The sequence below is a fragment of the Leptinotarsa decemlineata genome, unplaced genomic scaffold (assembly GCF_025532065.1).
Source record: "Leptinotarsa decemlineata unplaced genomic scaffold, Ldec_3_MD MMD2_tig00004307_RagTag_RagTag, whole genome shotgun sequence".
NCBI lineage: Eukaryota > Metazoa > Arthropoda > Insecta > Coleoptera > Chrysomelidae > Leptinotarsa > Leptinotarsa decemlineata.
The window spans coordinates 11,032,198-11,055,885 of record NW_027412606.1 but is presented as its reverse complement, the minus strand read 5'-3'; the positions used below and the strand labels follow the sequence as shown (position 1 = coordinate 11,055,885).

At 34.7% G+C, this 23,688-nt stretch overlaps 1 protein-coding gene across 8 annotated transcripts in view; it reads right to left on the bottom strand.

Moving 5' to 3' along the window:
• pan (transcription factor pangolin) overlaps window positions 1–19,790 on the bottom strand; it is a 307,410-nt gene extending 287,620 nt beyond the window's left edge. For 2 of the 8 annotated variants that reach the window (XM_074178974.1, XM_074178975.1), the window contains exons 1-3: window positions 19,370–19,786; window positions 12,220–12,295; window positions 7,095–7,198 (exon numbers count right to left, since the gene is read on the bottom strand). In XM_074178974.1, the coding sequence (XP_074035075.1) occupies window positions 7,095–7,198; window positions 12,220–12,295; window positions 19,370–19,522 (333 nt within the window). In that variant the 5' untranslated portion in view covers window positions 19,523–19,786. Of the gene's footprint in view, window positions 1–7,094; window positions 7,199–12,219; window positions 12,296–19,369 lie in introns of all 8 variants that reach the window. The other 6 variants (XM_074178976.1, XM_074178978.1, XM_074178977.1 and 3 more) reach the window with 6 other exon arrangements.
• Between the last annotated feature and the right edge of the window lie 3,898 nt (window positions 19,791–23,688).

Below are 23,688 nucleotides of genomic sequence, written 5' to 3'. Positions count from 1 at the left end.
TAACTATTTCAGACGAACCACCCCCACTACCTGAATTTTTTTGTTGTCCTAACAGCTATTATACTTTCCTATGGTCGAGACTATTGTATAGAGTTTTTTATTTAACGCTTCCTATTTTTAAATTTAAATGAAACAAAGTGTGTTTGAGATATAGAAATATTTTATTCGTTTGAAAGACCTATTGATGCCATTATGTGTGGAATATAAAATCGTTCAAATATCCGCCACGGCTTCTTTAAGTGAAGTGCATCCGAAACGTCCAATCTTCCATGCCTCTGGCGCAAAAAATCAGGCTGAATTTGACCGATGGCATGAGTTCCGTTGGCTTTGAGGGCCACTGTGGTTTGTGGCTTATTCGCATACACCTGCGACTCGAGAAAACCCCAAAAGAAAAAGTCTAATGGATTCAAATCGCACATTTTTGGTGGCCAGCTTACATCATCTCCACATGAGATGACCATTCCCTCAAATCGATCGTGCAGAATACAATAATGCGGCACGTAGCGCCGTCCTTTTGAAACCACATGTCATTGGTGTCCAGATCATCCAATTTAAGCCGAGAGAAGTTGGAAATTATCGACATATAGTGTCGCCATTGGCAATGATGGCCTGGCCAACGTCATTCCCAAAGAAATATGGACTGATGATGCCGCCAGCACAAAATCCACACCTATCAGTGACTTATTCGGGAAGCACTGGACGCTCTCGGATCTCTCAATTCGATAATTTTGTTTGTTCACATGCCCATTCATCCAGAAATGGGCCTCATCGCTGAAGATGATTTTTAGATGAAAATCAAGGTCAGTTACCAACTGCTCCAGAGCCCATGCAGCGAACACACGTCGTTGTCTATGGTCGTTTACCATCAGTTCCTGGGTCAGTTGAATTTTGTACGAGTGAAGTCACGACGCAAATTTCGTTAAGTTGTGGTCTGCGAAAGGCCGAATTCTTGTGAGCGATGCGAAATCGATTCCCTCGGATTCTCCTGCACACTCTCACAGACAGCGGAGATGTTTTAGGCAGATCTTGCGTTTAGTCGACGTACGGGTGTTGGTCGATCGTTTACTGAAACCGTGGACACTAAATCTATCCACCACATTGTGAATAGTCCTCTCGGTAGAACTATTATGGCGACCGTAAAATGGGCAAAGCGCGCGGTACATTGCCCGTACAGAACAATAAAACAATTTTATTATTTGAACGTGTCCTTAAATGTTATACCCGTCCATGGTGATTTGACAAAGACTGAATAAATAACAACTAATTTGACAGATGCAGCTTCAACAAGATGGCCGTTATCAGTTGATAAAGTTCAGAAGTCCCTGTTGGAAGATCCTATATAGGCCACTGACAGAACCACTGAAAATCTTAAGGATGCTTTAATTTTAATTTCTGACAGTTATCAAGAGTGGTCAGCAGTTAGGTAATTAACAATTCGGAACCCCAAAAACCTTTACACCTTATTTTTAATAGGCGTCCTCGTTCCCTTTTAATGAAAAAGCATAAGATAGACTAATGAACGACTTTTTTATTTACCCAATAGGTACATGCACCCTCTTATTTTTACTGAATTATCATTATTCGTTGATATTAATTTTGTTAACATTAGTAGCAATATTTTAAAACAGCTTCATCTTATATATACAATTCCATAAAAGTATTTTCTTCACGCCTGTAGACTCCACAGAAGTTGGTCATATTATTGGGAATCTCTCGGATAGTACTGCTCTTGATGTGTATGGCTTAAGTAACAAGATGTTGGAAAACATGAAAGAGGGATTAATAGAACCTCTCACCGAGAAGCTTAAATTCAGTAAAGTGACTCCTGTATTTAAAAAAGGAGACAAAAATGAAATAGAAAACTACCGTCCCATCTCAATACTCCCAACTTTATCAAACCCATTGAAGCTGCAATGAATAGTAGGATAATACAATTTGTGGATTCCAACGACTTGCTCTCAAAGTCCCAGTTTGGATTCAGACAAAATCTATCTACATCGCCATATCTGATCTGGTACGAGCCGTGGTGGATGCCTTCGAGAGGGGGGAAGCACTCACAGCAGTATTCTGTGACCTCTCGAAGGCATTCGACTGGGTGTCACACTCGACTCTACTCGATAAACTACCGTACTATGGAATTAGGGGGAAAATAGCTGATTTGGTCGATTCTTACCTATCCGATCGAAAGCAGGTTGTGGAACAAAATTGTGTAAGATCTCCAGCAGTGAGTGTAACAGCAGGGGTGCCTCAAGGGTCAATCTTGAGACCCCTACTATTCCTAATATATGTTAATGATATTTCACATCATATGAACCCCTTCAATACGATTCAGTATGCCGATGACAGTACTATTTATGAAAGTCACCCTGAACATGAATATCCAAAGCAACTGACTGACAATGCGTTGAAAAAAATCGAAATTTTTTTCGCAGCCAATAAGTTATGCTTAAATGTCAAGAAAACTGAAACAATTTCGTTCACACTAAAAGAACTGAAGGACAGTCAAAAATCCATCAAGTTTTTGGGGGTAACGCTGGATCAAAAACTGAATTGGAAATATCACATCAAAGATATCTCTACTAAGCTGTCCAGCACTCTTTACCTGATTCGTAGAATTAATGAATTTGTTCCCTCTTATGTTTCTAGAGCAGCCTAGATGGGGTTATTTCAATCTAAGCTATCATACGGAGTTTTTTGGGGAATTTCAACTGATTGGGAAAGTATATTCATTTTACAAAACACGGGTATTGAAATCCTGGGAAGAACACAAAGAACTGACAGCTGTAGACCTCTATTTAAAAAATTTAATATATTAACCATTACGGCTCTATATATATTTCATTGTCTTGTCTATATCAAGACACAAAATAACACCCCTCAAGTTAATCGCAACCATGAACATTTGACCAGAAATGACCACAATCTTCATATTCCACAAGATCGACTGGCAATTACTCATAAAGGCTTTTTTACTATGGCGATAAGGCTCTTCAACCATCTACCACCATATATGAGGAAATTACATATGATTAAATTCAAAAAAGTATAAAAGGGCTTCTGGTTGATCTCTGCCCTTATAACATAAGTGAATTTTTCATCTGCAAGTTTCAATGCTTTGCCTTTTTAATGTCTATATATTGTCTATGTATTAATGTGTATGTTTTGTATTATATTTATCTACCTTGACGATACTAAATCTGTTATATTGATAATAAGCAAATGAATGAATTGATTGATTGATTGATATTATTATCAATATCAAACTGGTGTATGGCAATTCACATTTTTTCAATGCCAAATTCAAAAATGAACTTTGAGAAAATAAAAGAAAATGATGAAACATGATAAAAAGAATACTTCAAACTCTTGAAAATGACTGAACGAGAAGAGCAGCCACAACTTAGCTAATGTTCTATTATTTCACTATGTATATTCAATCAATCTGTATATTGATAATAAACAAATAAATAAATTGATTGATTGATTGATATTATTATCAATATCAAACTGGTGTATGGCAATTTACATTTTTTCAATGCCAAATTCAAAAATGAACTTTGAGAAAATAGGGTTGTTACTGAGTGCTAACCCAGACAAGGACAACCCCCCGTATTGAGCTGGCCCCAATTGCGCCTGAACAGGAAGCATCGGCCAATAAAGAAGAGAGAGAGAGAGAAAAGAAAATGATGAAACATAATAAAAAGAATACTTCAAACTCTCGAAAATGACTGAACGAGAAGAGCAGCCACAACTTAGCTAATGTTCTATTATTTCACTATGTTAATGGTATCCCGGAATTATAACGAAGATATTACAACAAATGATAATAACCGATGACAAATTGTTTATATCTTACCGTTTACTTTTGTCTGTATTTTTCCAAACCGCCTCAAAATATTGTATGCAACATATTACTCCACGAACGAATGAAAGGGGTTTGAATAAAGCAATTTATTCTCCATCAATAGATCGCTTCTGACTCCCACGAGTGACGCCAGTGCTTCTAGGCCCATTATCATCAAATTCTTACCTACTCTCCAGTTAGTTGGTCGCTGGGAACAGTCACCCTATGTGAGAAGTATTTAGGATGGAGATTCAAGCGCATTCTAAAGGTCATTGTACAAAAAATTGCTTGTCAGGTGCTTCATCTTTAACAAGTGGATGAGGGACAGGTATATATTTGTATTACGAGGGTTAGTCAACACATTTTTCTTTAAAAAATTCGAAGGGCAGCAAGGTTGGGTAGCCTATTGAAATTGATAATTACTTAAAATAATATACAAGGCGTTTTCTAACTACGGTACGAATCTTTCTGAGATACATACAGGGCGTTACAGTTAAAAAAACGATATTTATAAAATATCAAAAACCTGTACACCGATTTGGTTGAAATTTGCTACAGTTTTTTGAAGTAATGAAGCGCTTAATTCTGCCTAACTAAATTGAAATTATAGGTCCAGTGGAGTCTCAGTGAGCACAGCCAACAATATCGCCAACAAAAAGTACGCAACCGACGTATTGTAATTTTTATTTTTTTTTTTAGATTAAACATCTGAAATACAACTTTTTTGTCGCTTGTATTTACTTCATATCTAGCTTTGTTTTCGAGAAACAAAATTGAAGCAACTTTGCATATCATGAACACCTGCTTTAGAGACCAGCTGATAGTGTTATCATATCAGTGAAAGTCAGAGTTGTTAGTAAGCAGTGATTCCATCATGAAAAATTTTACTAACGCTGAAATAGCCGGCATGCATTTTATTTATGGATTAGCAAATGAAAATGCGGAAGAAGCACAGAGAATTTACCAGGAGAGATATCTCAACAGAGTAATTTCATGTGCTAAAACATTTAGAACGCTACGTGCAAGATTATTGAAAATGGTGGTGCTTCAAGACCAGAAACTGTAACAACGCCTGAACTACAAGAAGTTTGAATTGAAAGGGTTATATTTTTAGGAGGGAAGAAAGTTTTTGGCTTTCTACTACTCCATCTTGATACAAAAAAATGTGGGAATCTTCCAAAGAAAGGAAAGAAGTAATCAATTTTAAATACTTTTATGAACACTGAATTATATAGAAGACACTTTTCTCTACTCAGTTTGTATTCCAAACATTTGTTATGGAATAAAATCAGAAATCAATCACAGGAGTGCAATTTTTTACCATTCATTTAGTGTAGAACTCCTGTGATTGGTTTCTGATTTTATTCCATAACGAATGTTTGGAATACAAATTGAGTAGAGAAAAGTGTCTTCTATATAATTCAGCGTTCATATAAAAGTATTTGTTTCGAAAGAATTTTTCTTTCGTGTAATTCAATGTTTATATGAAAGTAGCTGTTTCAGAAGGACTTTTTTTTCTTTCAGTTTGTGTCTGAAAGTTACTTCTTTGCATGATCTTCACATCCATGTATAGAGTTACTTCATGTGATATAAAAAGATCCTTCAAATAATTGCAATGCAGCTGGAAGTCAGCCCAAAAACCGTATGGACAGTTCTAAAAAGAAACCTCCCATATCCATATCACATACAGCGAGTCCAAGTTTTACTGCCTCGAGATTTTTACCCAAGATAAATGTTTTGCAGGTGGTTGATTCATGACACACAATAATGATTTTATATCAAATATTTTATTTACGGACAAAGCAAATTTTTCACGAGATGCTATTATGAACTATCACAATGGACAGTTTTGGGCCTACGAAAATCCCCACGTAATTAGAGCAAGTCATTTTCAGCAATAATTTTTGCTGAACGTTTAGGTCGGAATTGGCCCATTTTTTCCACCAGCAAGATTAACAGGTGAATCCTACACGAACTTTTTGCGAGATCATTTGCCCATTTTGTAAGAAGTGCCAGTACTTGTAAGAGGCAACATGTGTCAGTATCTAAATTGGCTAGCTCGCAGTCCTGATATGAATCCTCTAGACTTCTATTTATGCGGTCATCTGGATGCTTTTGTTTATAAAACTCCTGTACTGGATGTGAATGACTTGAGGAATCGTATAATTGACAATTGCAATGTCATAAGGAATACTACAAATATTTTTGAACGTGTCAGACACTCAATGACAAATCGATTGTAGTCATGTATTTTATGAGAAGGTGGACATTTTGCTAATTTACTTTAAAGTCGAAATTCTTTATTATTTACTTTTGGTTTTAATTTTATGTTGTCCATGAATAGTTTTTAGAGCTGCTTTTTTTTCTCCAAAACGAAACTCGATATAAAGAAAACACTAGCGACGAAATAGTTGTAGTTTTAGTTGCTGAATCTGAAGAAATAAAAAACTACAAAAAATCAGTGGCGTGCTTTTTTTCTCAATATTGTTGGCTGTGGTACCCACTAAGACGCCACTGGACCTAACAATTCAAATCTAGTTCAGGCTAAATAAGCGCATTATTACTTCAAATAGGTAACTGTATCAAATTTTAACCAAATCGATGTAAACATCTTTTTTTCAACTTCAACACCTTGTATCTCAGAAACAAACCAACTCCGGACATATGTTTCAGGAACTTTTTTTCTTGAAACGATCTAACGAATTACCCTCTGAAGTTTCGTACCGCAGCTAGGAAACACCCAGAAGTTCTGGTTATACTTGCTTAGTGCACGTGATTTCCCAGACAAGGCTGTTTGTACAGAGTCGCACTAAGAAACGAACGATTTTTTTATAATAATATGCGGCTGGGTATAACAACTTTTTTTAGGAGAGGAACACAAATTAGCAGTTTCTTCGGTAGCAGTTTCTTCAGCCGTATCAGTAGTTGACATTTCAAAAATTTTCAACTTTAAAATACCGTATATATACACACCACAGGCGTTAAAACGTAACTGACCACTTCGACACTGTAACAATGAATTCCGCCAGCCGATTGCAGTTAAATGTGATTGGCCAGCGAAAGGAGGCTTGTTTATTTCAAACCATAGATGGTGGTGATCATGCTTTGATCATGCATCTATCTTTGTTTGAGTTACTTTGTTTGTTTAGTATTGTTTTTTAGAAATATGGCCCAAAAATTTCAATAATGACTCACCAATGAAAACAAATTTCGATGTTGAAATAGATTAATTTCACGATAAATGACTTACCATTGACACGGGGATGGGTCCACCTGCTCCATTAGCGTAGCTGTATGGTGAGACGAGGTATCCCATGTTAAACGAAGATGTATGGGGTACAGGTTCCACTTTGCCTACACAAACAAAACAAAACTGTAATCCTCTTACAAAACCTGTTTAGAAAAATGCATTGATACTAAATCAGTTTCAGATCTGGCGAGTAACTAATGCCCGAAACAAAATTTTGTCATTCACAACAACGTAAGTAAAGTAATTCATTTCAATGTAAGACACCCAATACTTAATTTCCGAATATATAATTTGAGTGGAAAGGAATGAAAAAAGTTAGCGATTTGAAAAAAAACGAATTGCATCATTTTGATGCATTTCACACCAGAGGTTCCACTACTATCCGCAAATAAACTTGTATACAGAGTGAGTCAACAAGATTTCCTCGGTCCATTGCTATCAGAGGAAACAATTTTTCGAACCGCTCAAATTTTTTTGCAGTCATGTCGAGAAATACTTTCTTTAAAAATTAGTTTCTCGCATACTGGGTGAGTCAGCCGAGCGTATCCAACCAAAGTTTTTTTTTATGAAACACCCAGTATATGAATACGTCATTCGATTCAATATTTTTTATCTCTTTGAAGAATTTTGTTTTCGAATTTCCATTGCGGCATTGCCAAGTTATTCCAGAAAAACCTATTCTGCAGACAATATATTTTTAATTCACCTACCGCATGTCTACATCATTCAAGTGGATTTTTTTAGGAATACATCACTATGATAATTTCTAGAATCTCAACTTTCAGAAACAACATATAGAGTACTTGGTGAAACCGGTCAAGTGTCGTTAATTTTCAAACAGAAATAATTCAACTTTTTCAAATGGAACACCCTTTTGGTGAAAATGCTTTGGGGGAAAGTGGATTTACAGGATTTACAAAGAAAAGTTATCCGAAAGAAGACAACCAGATGGAAGTGCATTTAAAAGAGATTTGAAAGAACTAGTAATAGCAGGGGAGCCCATTATTATAATGTGAAAAAGATATTCGGCATTTCGAAATACTCAAGCGCGTCAGATTAAGATATATATGGTTCATCTTTATATTTTAGACGTGCTGTCTCATAATCTGACGATTATCTAGAGAGATTCGCCTAATCTGACAAAAACAATATTTTTTTTTATTTTTTTTAATTCATTGAACTTAATTGATTGAAAAGCTCAGGAAATAGCATTTGATTGATTAATTAATGAAGAAAAGAGAAATGAAACTTTCTATGTTTTTCACCACTTTTATTTGTTACTGACGTTACTGCAGTTTCGTCCTATACGGACATTTTCAAACTTATATATTGTATAAGTTTGAAAATGTCCTTATAGGAAGAAACTACAGTAATGTTAGTTACAAATAAAAGTGGTGAAAAACATAGAAAGTTTAATTTCTCTTTTCTTCATTATGATTTCCTATCACGTAGTAACGGTGATAATCCATCGATTAATTGATTAATAAATTATCATCATCATCTTCATCACGAACGAGTCTCTGTGATCAGCTGTGATGGCGTCATGGCAACAGAATTCAGAGTGGGGACGGAGTGAGAGAGTAATAGATAGAGAAAAAATGAATAGACGAATAGAAACTCGGAGAGGGAAATATAGGTATTACACAGCTGCACGCACTAACCTTTATCGACAAATTTTTGTTATTTCGGCTTGCGGAAATCGTCAGATTATATATTTTTCCTTATACTTGAATTATTTCCTTCAAAATAAAAAAAAATAGTTACGCTCGAGAATGTCGAAATGACGTTTTTTTACAACTTTGCTGCCATCCCCTTTCTTTACGCCACTCTCAAATTGTCAGATTACTGGAATATACACTTTTTAGCAGGTAATTAACTCACCCTACCTTAATCTGACGCCCTCGAGAATTTCTGATGATCAATTTTTTTTACTAATCTGATTTTTTATCCCTCACAGGCGGCCTTATATATGGGGCTCATATTTGTTGGAGGTACTTAACCGGGTACAAGGTATCCCCCTGTATATTGATCTGCCGCGCTTTGGTAAATCCCGAAATCCCCGCTTGGGCTCCCCTATTATAATATCAATCACAAATGAAGAGAATACATTTCAAATTGCTCTTCACCTTGTTGAAAATCCCTAAGTGAGTACCCGAGATCTGAGCAGAAAATTAGGATTTTCTCAAACCAACGTGTCTCGAATAATAGGAGCAAGCAAAATTCATCCTTACTACTTGCGATTCAGGCGTTATTGTTCATATTGAAAAAATTTTGGGTAAGTGAACGTAAATATTTTTTTTTGTGGTTACAACAATAAATAAAACTGGGTATAATTTGTAAAATATCTGTTTTTCGTATGATAAAAATTGTAGTGAAATGTTGAAACATTTTATACAAATGACGAAATACAGGGTGTTCCATTTGAAAAAGTTGAATTATGTCTGTTTGAAAATGAATGGAAGTTGGCCGGTTTCACCGAGCACCCTATATATTGTTTCCGAAAGTTGAAATTCCCAGTCGAATGACGTATTCATATACTGGGTGTTCCATTTAAAAAAATATAACTTTGCTTGGCCACGCTCGGCTGAATCACACAGTTTGCAAGAAAATAATTTTAAAAGATAGTATTTATCGATATGACTGCGAAAAAAAAATTGAGCAATTGGAAATTCTTGACTCACCCTGTACTTACTCTAACTGAAAATAATGTACATGCATTGTTTTGAATGTCTCAGTAATTGTTTCCTAATTTTAAGGATTCTATTATTTCTGCTTATTGTTCATGAAACGCATGGGTCGAGCAGGAGTTTCAAATATTTATTTGTTTATTATTCTTCGTATTACTTTGAAATTGGGAACATGTAGGGAAATGTTATTCGGTTATGTAAAAAACATGCATCAGTATGGAACAATTTGAAAAAGTATGGTCAGTCAAGCTGTTTGAAAATGGTTAACAATGTTTATTGTTGAATGTTGGGGATCCGATTCGTCATTGTAACAAAATATGAACAGTTTTCAACTTAGCCGGAGATAAATAAATAAAGTTTAAAAAATAATAGGAATGGAATATTTAAGTAAAAAAAGAAGTCAAGTGAAAATGATATTAAAAAAATATCAAAAATGTGTTGTTAAATAAGAAAAATATAAAAGAAATAATTAAAATGGATGATCTCACGATGGACCGAATGAATAATATGTAAGCGGATTTAAACTGATATTCCTCCGTATGGATATAATTTCTCATTGTTATTTATTATACAGTGCGTTTCTTTAATGTGCCACCCCCTTTTATTTTTTGAACGGGTCAACTCAAAAAATTGAAATTTGAGATAATGACATTAAAACATGAATACTTTATTTTGAAGTGAAATTGACAGATGAAACTTTCATGATGGCGATTGGGCGCCATCTGGGAAAATTAAATGGAAAGGGGGGTCTTGGGGCACATTATTTTGAAGCTCCTGACAAATGCTTCACAACCCTAGAATATAATGTCAATATCTTCAACTTCAACTTCACGCCGAACATTTTCGAAAACAGTAACGTCAATATCTCTACAAATATTTATTATTCTCTGCCGTATATCCAATATTGAAGCAGATTCAGTTTCGTACACCTTTTGCTTCAAATAGCCCCATAAAAAAACCAAAGTTGTCAAATCTGGCGAGCGGGCTAGCCATTCTGTAGGACTTCGACGGCCAATCCAACGACCGGGAAAAGTAGTATCCAAATAGTGTCTTACTTAACTAACAAACCTTATCGGGTTGTTAAAATTGCCATAATGGCAGATAAAAAGAATTATTTCTAGAAATATCGATATTATGTGTTTGTCTTCAGGAAATTATTAAATGTTCCGCCATTTTGTAGTAGGTGAAGATATTGATTTCATATTCTAGGGTTGTGAAGTATTCTTCAGGAGATTAAAAATGATGTGTCACAAGACTCCCCTTTCCATTTAATTTTTTTCCTAGATGGCGCCTCGTCGCCATCTTGAAAGTTTCATCTGTCAATTTTACTTCAAAATAAAGTATTTATGTATTAATTTCATTATCCCCAATTTCAATTTTTTGAGTTGACCCGTTCAAAAAATAAAAGGGGGACATTAAAGAAATGCACTGTATATCAAATTCACTCTAATATGTGAATAAGTCCGAGACTCCGTGTATGCAAAACCAGTGTATGACGTAGAGGACAGAAACAGAATAAATGTTGCGTGTCAGATCATAAAAAATACCTCCGGGATATTTTTAAAAGAATGCGCGATTCAATGACAAAAACAGCGGATGCGAAAGTGTTCAGGGAAGAAATGCTATATCACTGGCAGGAATTGTACTCTGGATCAACTTCTGATCAGAGATATAGGATAATTCAGGAGATACCGCAAAGGTCCCCGTGGTACAGATGTGACATTAATATAAACTTCATCTGATTATTCCGCAAAATGTGAACTAGACATGCAGTGTTTTATCAAAATGTGATATGATAATGCTGTATTGATTTGACACGGAATGACACGATATTTTTGAAGTGATACCTTCTTATGGGAGGGTAAACAGCTTCGTTACCTAACGCGTAACGTCGCCAGTTTGTCCGGTATCCCTTTCTCTCACGCATACGTCAGCGAAAGGCAGGCTCCTCCTGTCTCGTCGGACAGACGATCAGTGTTTTGTGTGCATTAGACATATACTTTCGACATTATTATAAAAATTTAACCAGCAAGCACGTAATATTCTTTCATTGTGTGAAACGTATCTTTAAAATGATGAAACTAATTGTATATGTGCATCAATAGTATCATTATTTAATCCTACAAAAGTAACGATTGCCTTATGGTAACCATAATATATATGTACATACACAAAATAATCAATAAAAGATTTTATTGATAAATTAACTTTCTTTACATTATCATATCAATATGCATTAAATTTAGGAAATAACTTAAGCTTTACTCAAGTTTAGCAATTTCAACTGTCGGGTGTCCCGAAACGCACATATTTATTTTTGTTAGTCTTATGTATATTCGACAACATTTATTTAAGGCCTCTATGCCTGGAAAGTGAAAGAGACAAACTACTTGAGAAATTATAAAAAAGAAAACAATATGTATCTAATTCCAACTTACCGAAGACGGGGCTGTGGTCAGATCGCTGCTGCACATTTTTGATGGAAGTATGGTAACTTCCATTTCCAGACTTTTCCTGAAATAACACATACAATGCTTCATATACAAGTTTATAAAAACGCTATTCAAGAAGAAACAAACAACGGAATACAAAATCTTCTACGAATAAACATTTCAATGGAACATGAATTAGACCATAAATTGTTCAGAATTTGAAGGTTTTCCTATAAAACACTGTCTAATAATCCATAATCCTTCCAAGCCATATCCAATAATCAGATTGAGTTTGTTGAGAAAAATTCTCAACAAAAGCCAATAATCCACATAATAATTAACCTAACCTACAGTGTAGGGAGTTGAGACTGGCATGAACGAATTTTTCTTTTAGATGATTTGATTTATAGCCAGTCTTCAAGTATGCCCACTTACTATATGTGAAAAGTTTTTTTTCCTTATACAAAGGAATTGGGAAATTTCATATATGCGGTGGGTTACCTCGTTCACAGGCAGATGGGGCGATGACAACACTGTTGTTTGTTGTCCACTTCATCCTTGTTCGAGGAATGATACTCTGAAGGAATTCGATTTTCAATTATCGGAAATCATCGACATTATGTTGATGATAGACACTACCTTGCACTGACGAGTGGCCATACAACCCGAAACCGATCTGCAAGTGTGTTCCAAATATTGAAAATCTATTGTGGCAGTTGTATCGCCAACAGCATATTATGCAGGAATAAATTCATTGAAGAATCCTGCACCGACACCTGTCGGATGTAATCCAACGCCCTTTGTGGTATTAGCCAGGAGAGTAATTGTTTTCTGATAAGTGTCCGTGCAGTACCACAGGGTACTGTATTAGGACCTATTCTATTCTTGGTATATATATATATATATATATATATATATATATATATATATATATATATATATATATATATATATATATATATATATATATATATATATATAGTAAAATTAAAAACTTTTAGGGACATATTATATCCTACGCTGACGATACGGTCATTATCTTCTCAGGGGACTCATGGCAAGGAGTCTACAGAAAAGCGGAAAATCAAATGAAAAAGATGAAAGCATGGCTCGATTATAATCTTCTTAGCCCAAACGTTGGAAAAACAAAATTTATGACAATCACTTTAACAAAAAGCGACCAACCAAATGAAAAGTTTTTGAAGATACATAAAATAAATTGCGCTCAAAATATCTGCCAATGTCCTACGATCGAAAAATATTTAGGAGTCATAATTGACCAGCATTTACGATGGGATGAGCATACGCAGTATATGATCAAGAGACTAAGGCAACTCATTCACAAATTTTACTTCCTGAGAGATATCCTAACCCGTAAGAACATGCTTACCTTATATTATGCACTGGCAGAGTCTGTTCTTAAGTATTGCATTACAGCATGAGGAGGAACGTTTGAAAAAAATTTAGGAGGTTTACAAATAATGCAAAACACATTACTGAAAATTATTTGTAAGAAGGACCGTTTATTTCCCACAAAAAAGCTGTATAAAGAAATCAACTTATTCAACATCAGAAGTCTCTACTCTTACTCTTGTTTAATATGGATATTTCATAACAAAGTAAATTACCAAAGTTCAACTATTGAAAAAGAGACCAGATCTGTTATAAAAAGGTCTATCCATCTACCTTTATTCAAAAAAAGTCATTCACAGAAATCTGTATATTACTTTGGCCCAAAACTTTTCAATTTACTACCACCCGAGTCCAGGAATATTATAGACATAAAGAAATACAAAATTGCTATAAAATCATTTCTACGCTACAATCAACTTATTATTGAAAAATTATATTGAACACATATATTTGAAAGCTCCATTCTCAAGAAATATCAAATGTATATAAAATGTCTGACAGAATAAAAAATCTTTTAAAAAAAGGGATACCTATCACAACACAAGCGCATTTGCGCTTAGGTGAAAGGTCCCAATATATAAAAGGGGATGAGAAATATATATATATATATATATATATATATATATATATATATATATATATATATTATTAATTTTGTATTATTATTAATTCGTAATTATTATTTGTAATATTATTTGTAATATTATTTGTTTGTTTACAATACGTAGGTACACAATTTGTAATATTATTATTTAGAAGAGATCCACCAGTAAAAAAATTAACCTACAGTGTAGGGAGTTGGCCTGAACGAATTGTTCCTTTAGATGATTTGATAATAGTTAACTTCTACCTGCAGCGTCAGTATATCCAGATTTTTTTGAGAATTGGTTCGGGAATTCAGTGTGGACCTGAACGGAGTACTGACATTGTAAGGATGATTTTTTCAAGAGGTTTGCCTGTTTTAAATGTTCCGGTCCAGTTTAAATTCATCAATGTTGATATTCTCTCACAGTCTCAAAAAAATCTAACTAAATTTATTCTCTTTTTTGAAATCTTGAACTCGCAATAATTTTAGGCACGTTTTAGGCTCATTCATTACGTCATTGAATTTCTCGTTTGAATCGAATATTTGGGTAATTACCACAGAAACAGACGATAAAAGCTGAAAAAATTTTCTAGAAATATTCTTCAATTATGGGAGAGATCAAGGAAGAGATAAGAGTATGTTGATAATTCTAACCTCACTTTAGGCTCTAATTCCCTTATCCTCGACTTTCCATATTAGGAAATTGCTTATGATGCACTGTTTGGAACCTTTGGTGTAGTAATGAATATTACTGGAGTTTTTTCCCAACACCAAACCGTTATTTTAACACCTCGACACGTGTTTCAAACAGTAAGCTGGCAGAACCAAATCGAAATAATTCTTCATTTTTAAGAAATTATGAACTTAGGCCGCCCACTCTAGGCTGTCATTACCCTACTGATTTTTTTTGCTCCTGTAGATGCGGAATTCGGCACACGCTCTCCAAACATTACAAGTAATTTTTTGGTGTAGAAGGTTTCAATTGTTAGAGTCCGTATAGGAATGTATGCTAAATATTTTTGGAAACATTTTATGGACGCCACTGCTTTTTCTCAAAAATTAAGACCATTTTTAAATCCCATTTACTTTGCAGCATTATTTTTGGCCTACATGCGACTTTCGCGTAAAAAAATATAAACTATTTTTATGCTTCGTCAATTCATTAAAAAATTATTGTTTATTGAATCAAAATAATCAAATTAGCTGAACAAAAATGGAAATATATTAGAATAGTTGTTGGAAGTTGCCACCACATTGCCATTATGCATGCTTCACGTTCTCCTCATTGAATTCCTACACTTTGAAAAATTCATGGAGTATTTTTGATAACGGTCACAAGCTATGAAGCGGTTTGTCAACTCTTATTTAATAAGTATTGAAGTGCATTAAAACAGCTTTTCAAAATGTCCCCTCAGGAAAAAATCAAGACTGTTTAGATCTGGTAATCAGGTGGTCATGATAGTGATGCTGAGCATCATATTCAACGATCGTTGTAAAAAAATGGCCGAATTCAATAATTACCAATAATTCTAACCCGTACATTCACAGAAATTTGCAGTTGATGTTGAGATGCGAGTTATTTCAGCCCAAAAATAGTTGTGAACGTTTTCGAGATTTTCGGCAACCTTTTGAAACCAATGACAGAAATTTATTCGTAATGAAAAATTCCAAGGAAGTGGAGCCTGGACTCGTTAAATATGAGAAGGATAAAAAAAATAATTATGAAGAATTCTCATACTGGAACATGATAAAGTAATATTTAAATTATTCCAAATTTTACTGATACTCATTCCAGGGATTTCTTCAACTACATTTCAAACAGCCTCCTAGATTTCCGGTGTTCGTACAGTATGGTGTGTTCCTTTTAGATACCCACATAACTTTCTGTGAGTTCCTGAAATCGTTCGTGCATCCGGAACCATTCTTCTTGGATTTTTGTAATTTACCATGATACGTTTTTATAGTTCAACTTGAGTGAAACGGTGTTTACTAAATTATCAAGATTGAAAAATCAGGTATTCACTAATAAATCGACCGTTCATGAAAATCGTTTTTCATTCCGTCACGTGCCGGACGAAAAAAAATTATATTATATATTTCAATACTTATATATTATTGGAAATTATAAAAATAGTTTTTATTCGAAGGAAAAGCTGTGACGTAAGTACATATTTTTCCAACATTTCTGTACGGACGCCACTGGAAATGACGGATCCAGCCAGGGCCCCCCCTGTTGGACGCAGGAAAGGTCTAATTATTATCTCAATAATTCAGTTTAATTGGTAACATCAACATACAAAAATCATGAATTATTGATGTTTTCTATTTCTTTCATGAAATAAACAGAATATATTACGCCAAGTACAGTAGTTGGTCTCATTTGAAACCCTTATCATATTCTCTAAACATCTTAATTTTCAATTATTTTTAGTGAAAAATGTATCTCAAGTGTTCTCCCCCTCCTCAGTAAATTCCTAGATCCGCTCTTGGCCACTAGTTGAAATTTTTTGCATCAAAAAACGGCTGTTGATACTGAGAGAGCATGTTTTTAATTTTATGAACATAATATATCGAGAATGTTATTGTGAAGTTATGACGAAAAATAATTTTTTCTCAAGATTTCAACACTAAGGATTCCCACCCTTAAGTATCGGCATCTTTTTCTGAAACATCCAAAATTGTGAATTTTACGATGAATTTTCGACTCCATTCCTCCCAACCGTCATTTTTCCAAATGTTATTTTTTTAATCATTGGGTTCTGCTAGCTTTACCACTAAGCTGCCACAACCAACTCGAAATCTTTTACTTTTTAGAAATTTTGAACTTGCATTAATTTTACGTTCCTCCATTTACTTACCTATTAAACAATGTTTTGCTCCGTGTTTGAATCGAATATTTGGGTGATTATTTGAGGCACACACAATAACAGTGAAAATATTTTTTTAATAATTCTCTAGTGTCAGAAAGATGGAAATATAGGTACAGAAGGAAAAATCTGAAATAATTTTTCTCGGATACTCTTATGTATGTGAAATGTCAATAGATATGGAGAAATCTAGACTATTATTTTTGTTCTTTTGTCCATTAATATAGGAGATGTATTTTAAATTTGTTCTGTATTCAAGTTCCACGATTTTTCTGATGAATGAAAAGTAAAAAATCGGGAATAGAGTACAAAATCATGGCCTTCAATTAGCCTGAATTTATGACCTGGTAATACCTAATCAAATGTTTAAAAAAAAAGAGTAGACAATCAGTGATATCAATGGGGGAGCTGTGTCGAACCTGAAATTATCAATGCCCTTTGATTTCTCATATATTGAATCGAAAGAATACTCATCATAAGTAAAATTATTTTTGTTTTGACAGTTACTTTCAGAAAGTACCTAATAACATTATTTAAAAAAACTGTTCAATGGTTTAATGAAGGAGTCTAAAATGATGTAACGATTATTTCGAACATTTCCAAAATTTGGAGTATTACGATTTGGTTCTTACAGCTTAACGTTCAACTAGCAGAACACAATTATCCTCATTGAATGTTGAATACAACTGTAATTATTTAAATTTCAAATCAATTCTGTCAGTTCAATAATAATAAATCAGGCTTTCTCGGCATATTATCAAAAGGAAGGTGTTCAAAGCCTATAAATGAACTTTTAATCATTCCTTAGAAAACTAAGTACCTTCATTACTCAAAACATTAACCTTCATTGATCTTAATGCTATTGTTATTAAGAATAATGAGGTAAAGTCGAAGGTAAAGTTTATAATTGTTTAGAATTTATGAATTCATTACATTACTTTTGGAATGTGAATTGTTGAACAGTAAAAAATGATACACCAAATTCTGAAATCAGTGGAGAAGGTGGTTGCCCAAAAATACTCAGAAGCAAAATTCTTTCAGTTAAGTACCTACCGATGACCAATGTTCATACTATAACAAAGTGAATCGTAATTTAACCTCAATATGGTACAATATTTACTGTGGTACAAACACCTTCATAAGGAACCACTGTATCAAAATCAAATAAATACTTTGCCCACTCATAAAGTTTGGCAAGGTATTAAAAAGTTATACAAATAATCCAGCACATATAATATTTTCCTTGAGTAAATGAACTGAACATGCATTTGAATTGAAACTAGATGCGATTGATATGAAACCGAGGAAAAGATTTAGTTAGTAGATACTGAAATTCTATCTGAAATCACTATATTACTAGTTGAAAACAACTTGAGTTCAGACCAGAGCAATACTGATGGTCAGACATATCAAGAACAGTTTATTATGAATTTCCTCATAATGATCTGTAGACAACTGAAGGATTGTAAATCGATCAAGTTTGATGTACACTTTTGTTGAATATATATTAAATGTGTTTTTCTGTCTTTTTCGACACAACAATGAAACTGGATTGGGGTCCTTTTCTTTCCACCTAACATCTGAAACCTAATTCCCTACCAAGGTTACTTCCTACCTAGTAACTAAAAAGTGATTATATACTGTAATTTTCCCTCCCATTCTCATTCTCATTCAAAACAAATCACGATAAATTTTTATCGTACACATGGGAGTAGAGTATGATGGAATAATAAAAGCTACCTCGATCTAAGGCAAATGAGATCAATTTTGATTTAAACAGAGCATACGAAATCATACTAAAGTATTTTTACACTGGTAGAGGTTTTGGACAAAAAGTAATTAATAAACATTTCCTATATTTATTCTATGTCTAACTCATTATCTGATGACGAAATTTGAACTAAATTGTTCATTGAGACTGAAGTCTCAAGTACGTATGGCCGCATACCTAGTAAACAAGTTTTTTTATTGACAAAATGGATATGGCTTTCGGGCCGACACTGAAAGTGTCACTATTTCCCGGAAAATAGTGACAATAAAGTTTTTTTATTGTCAAATACACCCAGCCTCATATAATTATTATGCTATAAACACCGCAAATACTCTTAGTCATTGTCCAGTAACCAATTTCGTTAAAATTTCAAGATCATTCAAAACAAATCAAGGGAAATTTTTGTCGGAGTGACTTCCGACGGCAAACATTCCTCGAGTCTGAACTACTTATTATACGAAAGAATTATATCGACTGTTTTCGCCCGACGGGAAGGTGCCGTTAAACAAATGAATGTACCTCCGACTCGGTGAGGTCGATGAGGCTACTCTTCTCCTCGGTGAGGTTCTCAGAGGACCTCTTTTCGTCCTCCCCGTCGCCCTCGTCCTTGAACACCTTAACCTCATCGGTGCTGCCGAGATCATCGCCGCCACTGGACGAGACGTGTGGCATGGTTCACTTGAACTCACGGGATAGCGGCATATCACAGCCACACTACATAGCACCACTATCTGCATTCGCCCGTCGTCATTATTGTCGTCGGAGTACTGTCACTCACAATAACAAAAGCGCTCGTCACAATCACTACTAGATCGGAACGGGACGACGCGAGCACGTGTTCACATATTTCACTAGGCCAACTAAGCACTACTGGCGGTGTGCGGCCCAGGCAAGCGCGTTCCAAACGTCTCTGTCGGCACCGACCAATCACCGGCGGCTTTGATCCACCGAGGCGGCTCACAGTAATGGCAGCCCCAGACGACTGCGCACGACCTGCGACGAAAGGAGAGTCGCGGCTTGTTGTGGCCAGGGCCGGGTCTGTCATTTTAGTGGGATATTGCATTTTTATGTATATTCGAATCGTTAACAAAATAACTATCAGGGCATGTCGTAATTAGTAATTATCGTAATTCCTTGGGCCTTACGACATCCGTACATGGCAGGATCCCAATCAGAAAACGTGAAAAATCATTTTCAGTGCCTGAAAGTATGTTTCTATGCAGACAGGTGAAATTTCAGAAGTCTTTATTTGTATTTTGGAGGCAGTGGGTGTACCAAACGAATTATTAAAAACGCAGTCACACGGCGATGTTTCTTCTGGGAAGAACATTCATACAGAGTGACTCTAGAGTAACGTGGCGGTTCTCTTGGCCTTTTATAGGTTTTTGCTTCCCGAAAATTGAAAATGTGTTCAATCTAAATGTGGATTACCTATCCCGAAATGTTATTGCCTTATATGTATTTTGGAGGCAGTGGGTGTACCAAACGAATTATCAAAAATGCAGTTACACGGCGATGTTTCTTCTGGGAAGAACATTCATACAGAGTGACTCTAGAGTAACGAGGCGATTCTCTTGGTCTTTTATAGGTTTTTGCTCCCCGAAAATTGAAAATGTGTTCAATCTAAATGTGGATTGCCTATCCCGAAATGGTATTGCCTTAGAATAAGGCATAGTTCAATTCAAGCAAAGAGATTCATTCAACTTGTCATTAACACTCATTAAAACATTTCATTATTCATTCTCCCTCGTTTTTTAATATCAGAATCTATAAGATATCACTTCAGAAAATAATATTATTTTTTGAATTTCAGTTTGCTCAGTCCATTTAAAAAAAAATCTGTTTAAAATCTGTTTTTCCGTTAATCAGATGTCGCCCCCATACGTACAACAACTTTCAGAAGTTGAGAAACTTGTGCGAGCCAAGGACTAACGAGGTCTTAGCTTTTAACGTTTGATTCCTAACACGTCTAATTCATGTTCATATATAGGATATACAAAAAAACTCAATACACAAATAGCAAAGATAATCATGTAAATAGATAGCTGCAAAATATTGTATTCATGATTTGATACTAGTCAGCAATTTCATTATCAGCCATAGAACCCGATAGTCATACTAGTAAAACAACGCCAAAAAGGACTCTCGTCACGAAGAGTATCATTTCAGTGAGTTTAATGTCCTTATGAGTTTCACTTCCACGAAATTCAAAAACTTTATAAAATAAATGTGTTCGATTGTTGAATTTGGGATTTCACTAAGAAGTTAAGAATAAAACAGTAATAAAAATGATGAGTTCTATTGCAGCATTCTGAAGTCAAGCAGCGTCTATTATAGTTGACATCGAAAAGAAAAGAAAAATTTGAACAGTTCATAAACATCAACGATTATATGGAAAAACATACTATCTACAATTTCATTCCTGAAATTGAGGCAAAAATTAGGGCCATGGTATTAGACTTCGAAATTCGCATTAGTGATGGTAGAATTCATCATCAGTAATCCGTTTGATAATTCCATTGATTATACTGATATCTATGAAATAACTACAAAATTCACAGATACATTTCAAATGGACCGCATGATATTTTAAAACTAAATTGTAACTATGCGCCGCGTCATACAGTTCATTTCTTTAATATCCCCACATTTTATTTATTTGGGATAATGCAATTGATGCATAAATACTTTATTTATGAAGTGAAATTGACAGATGAAACTTTCAAGATGGCGACTGGGGCGAAAAATTAAATGGAAAGGGGGGCTCTTGTGACACATCACAGACAATGCTCACAGACAAAATTTTCGTTGTGTGACATCAACCCTCACGTTTTCCGGGAAACACATATCCAATATCCAGAAAAAATTAACGTTTGGGCAGGAATATTAGAAAACCATATTGTAGGACCTCTCCTTATTGATCAAAATTTACCAGGGGAACTGTATTTGAATATTCTGGAAACTACTGTTGACCCTCTCATCACTGAAATCGTTGAAGCGAATCCTAATGAATTCGATATAGATATTGTAATCCAACAAGATGGAGCACCACCACATTACTCCAGACAAGTAAGAAACTATTTGGATACTACTTTTTCTGGTCGTTGGATTGGCCGTCGAGGTCCTACAGAATGGCCAGCCCGCTCGCCAGATTTGACACCTTTGGCAAAAGGTGTACGAAACTGAACCTGCTTCAGTATTGGACATACGGCAGAGAATAATGAATATTAGTAGAGATATTGACGTTACTGTGTTCGAAAATGTTCGGCGTGAAATATCGGATAGGCTGTTCATATGTCAAGAAGTTCAAGGCAACCATATTATGTAGTTAAATGTGAATGTATTCAGGTAATTATTAAAAGTTCCGTAGTTGAAGATATTGGACCATATATTCTAGGATTGTGACGCATTTGTCAGGAGCTTCAAAAAGATGTGTTACAAGACCCCCCTTTCCATTTAATTTTTTTTACCAGATGGCGCCCAGGCGCCATCTTGAAAGTTTCATCTGTCAATTTCACTTCAAAATAAAGTATTCATGCATTAATAGCATTATCCCAAATTTCAATTTTTTCAGGTGACCCGTTCAAAAAGTAAAAGAGGGGGGCATTAAAGAAATGCACTGTATTTCTAAATGCAAGTACGTACATCCTCAGTTCTAGATTTCTGGGCATTGGTTTCCAAGAGCAATATTCAAATTTGGAAAAATGTGTTGAACAACTGTATTCGTGATTTTTTTCAACATATTTATGTGAGTCAGCATGTTCCTACTTAAAACAAACAAAAAATAAATACCGTTCTCGTTTGACAAACTCTCATACATTGGATTCTTCAAGGTTGGCAATGTCCAACTACAAATCTGATTTTTTTAATCTAGCGAATATTTTTTAATAAGAATATTTTTCAGTATCATGATTTCTCTCTCAATAAAAAAGTTCTACATAATTGTGTACTGAACTATGCTGTTTCATTCAAGATCTCGAGAAGTATGTAATTGGTATATCATACAGGGTTCCGTCAGTAAACAGTAGATCTTGGTTCTAATCAAGTCGGTCACCCCTGGTATAGTTTGTTTACAGGAATTTACCATATGGGAATCAGGATGCATATTTGGTGTGCATCAATGAATATAATGAGGCTACTGAAATTTGGTATTATTCAGATTGTGAAAATTTGTTATGATTGAAAAAATGTCTCAAAGGCGAAGCGAGAGAAGCAGGTAAGATGTTGCTGATTTCTTACAAAAATGTCTCTCTGGTAAGCCGGAATTCATCATAAAATGTTTGATATCCCAGCTTAAAGATTTTGCCGCCCCTAAAGATCACATGCCAGAGACTAAAGTCATCAGGTACGCGAATTCCATCAATAATTCACTAGTTGCTATTGAACATTTGGATAATGATGTTTACCAAAAAAATCATCTTCAACATGAAAAGTTTGTTTCTAATTCAACCACAAACCAACAACGGTCACTTCATACGATAAAATTAAACAATATAATATTGTTAGAGTTTTCTAGTTGGTTGAAAGATAAAGGAAAAGCAGCAAGTTTACTTTATACAATCGAAAGTCGATTAGATAATAAACTCAAAATAAAATCTAAATTTTGTCTGATAACTAACGAAAAAAGACAGGCGAAGATGAGGAGAAAAAAATTTTCTAAATTTCAGAAAATGACTGCTTATAACCGTTGGTTGCTTGTTACTGAAAATAAACGGTGTATTATCTATATGTCTCCAGCCTAAGCATCGAATGAGTTCATGTTTGTTCAAAAAAGTATGTGAGGTGCATGGATGCAGACAGGGCCGTCGCACTGGGGGGTGGGGGGAGCCCCCCCCTGC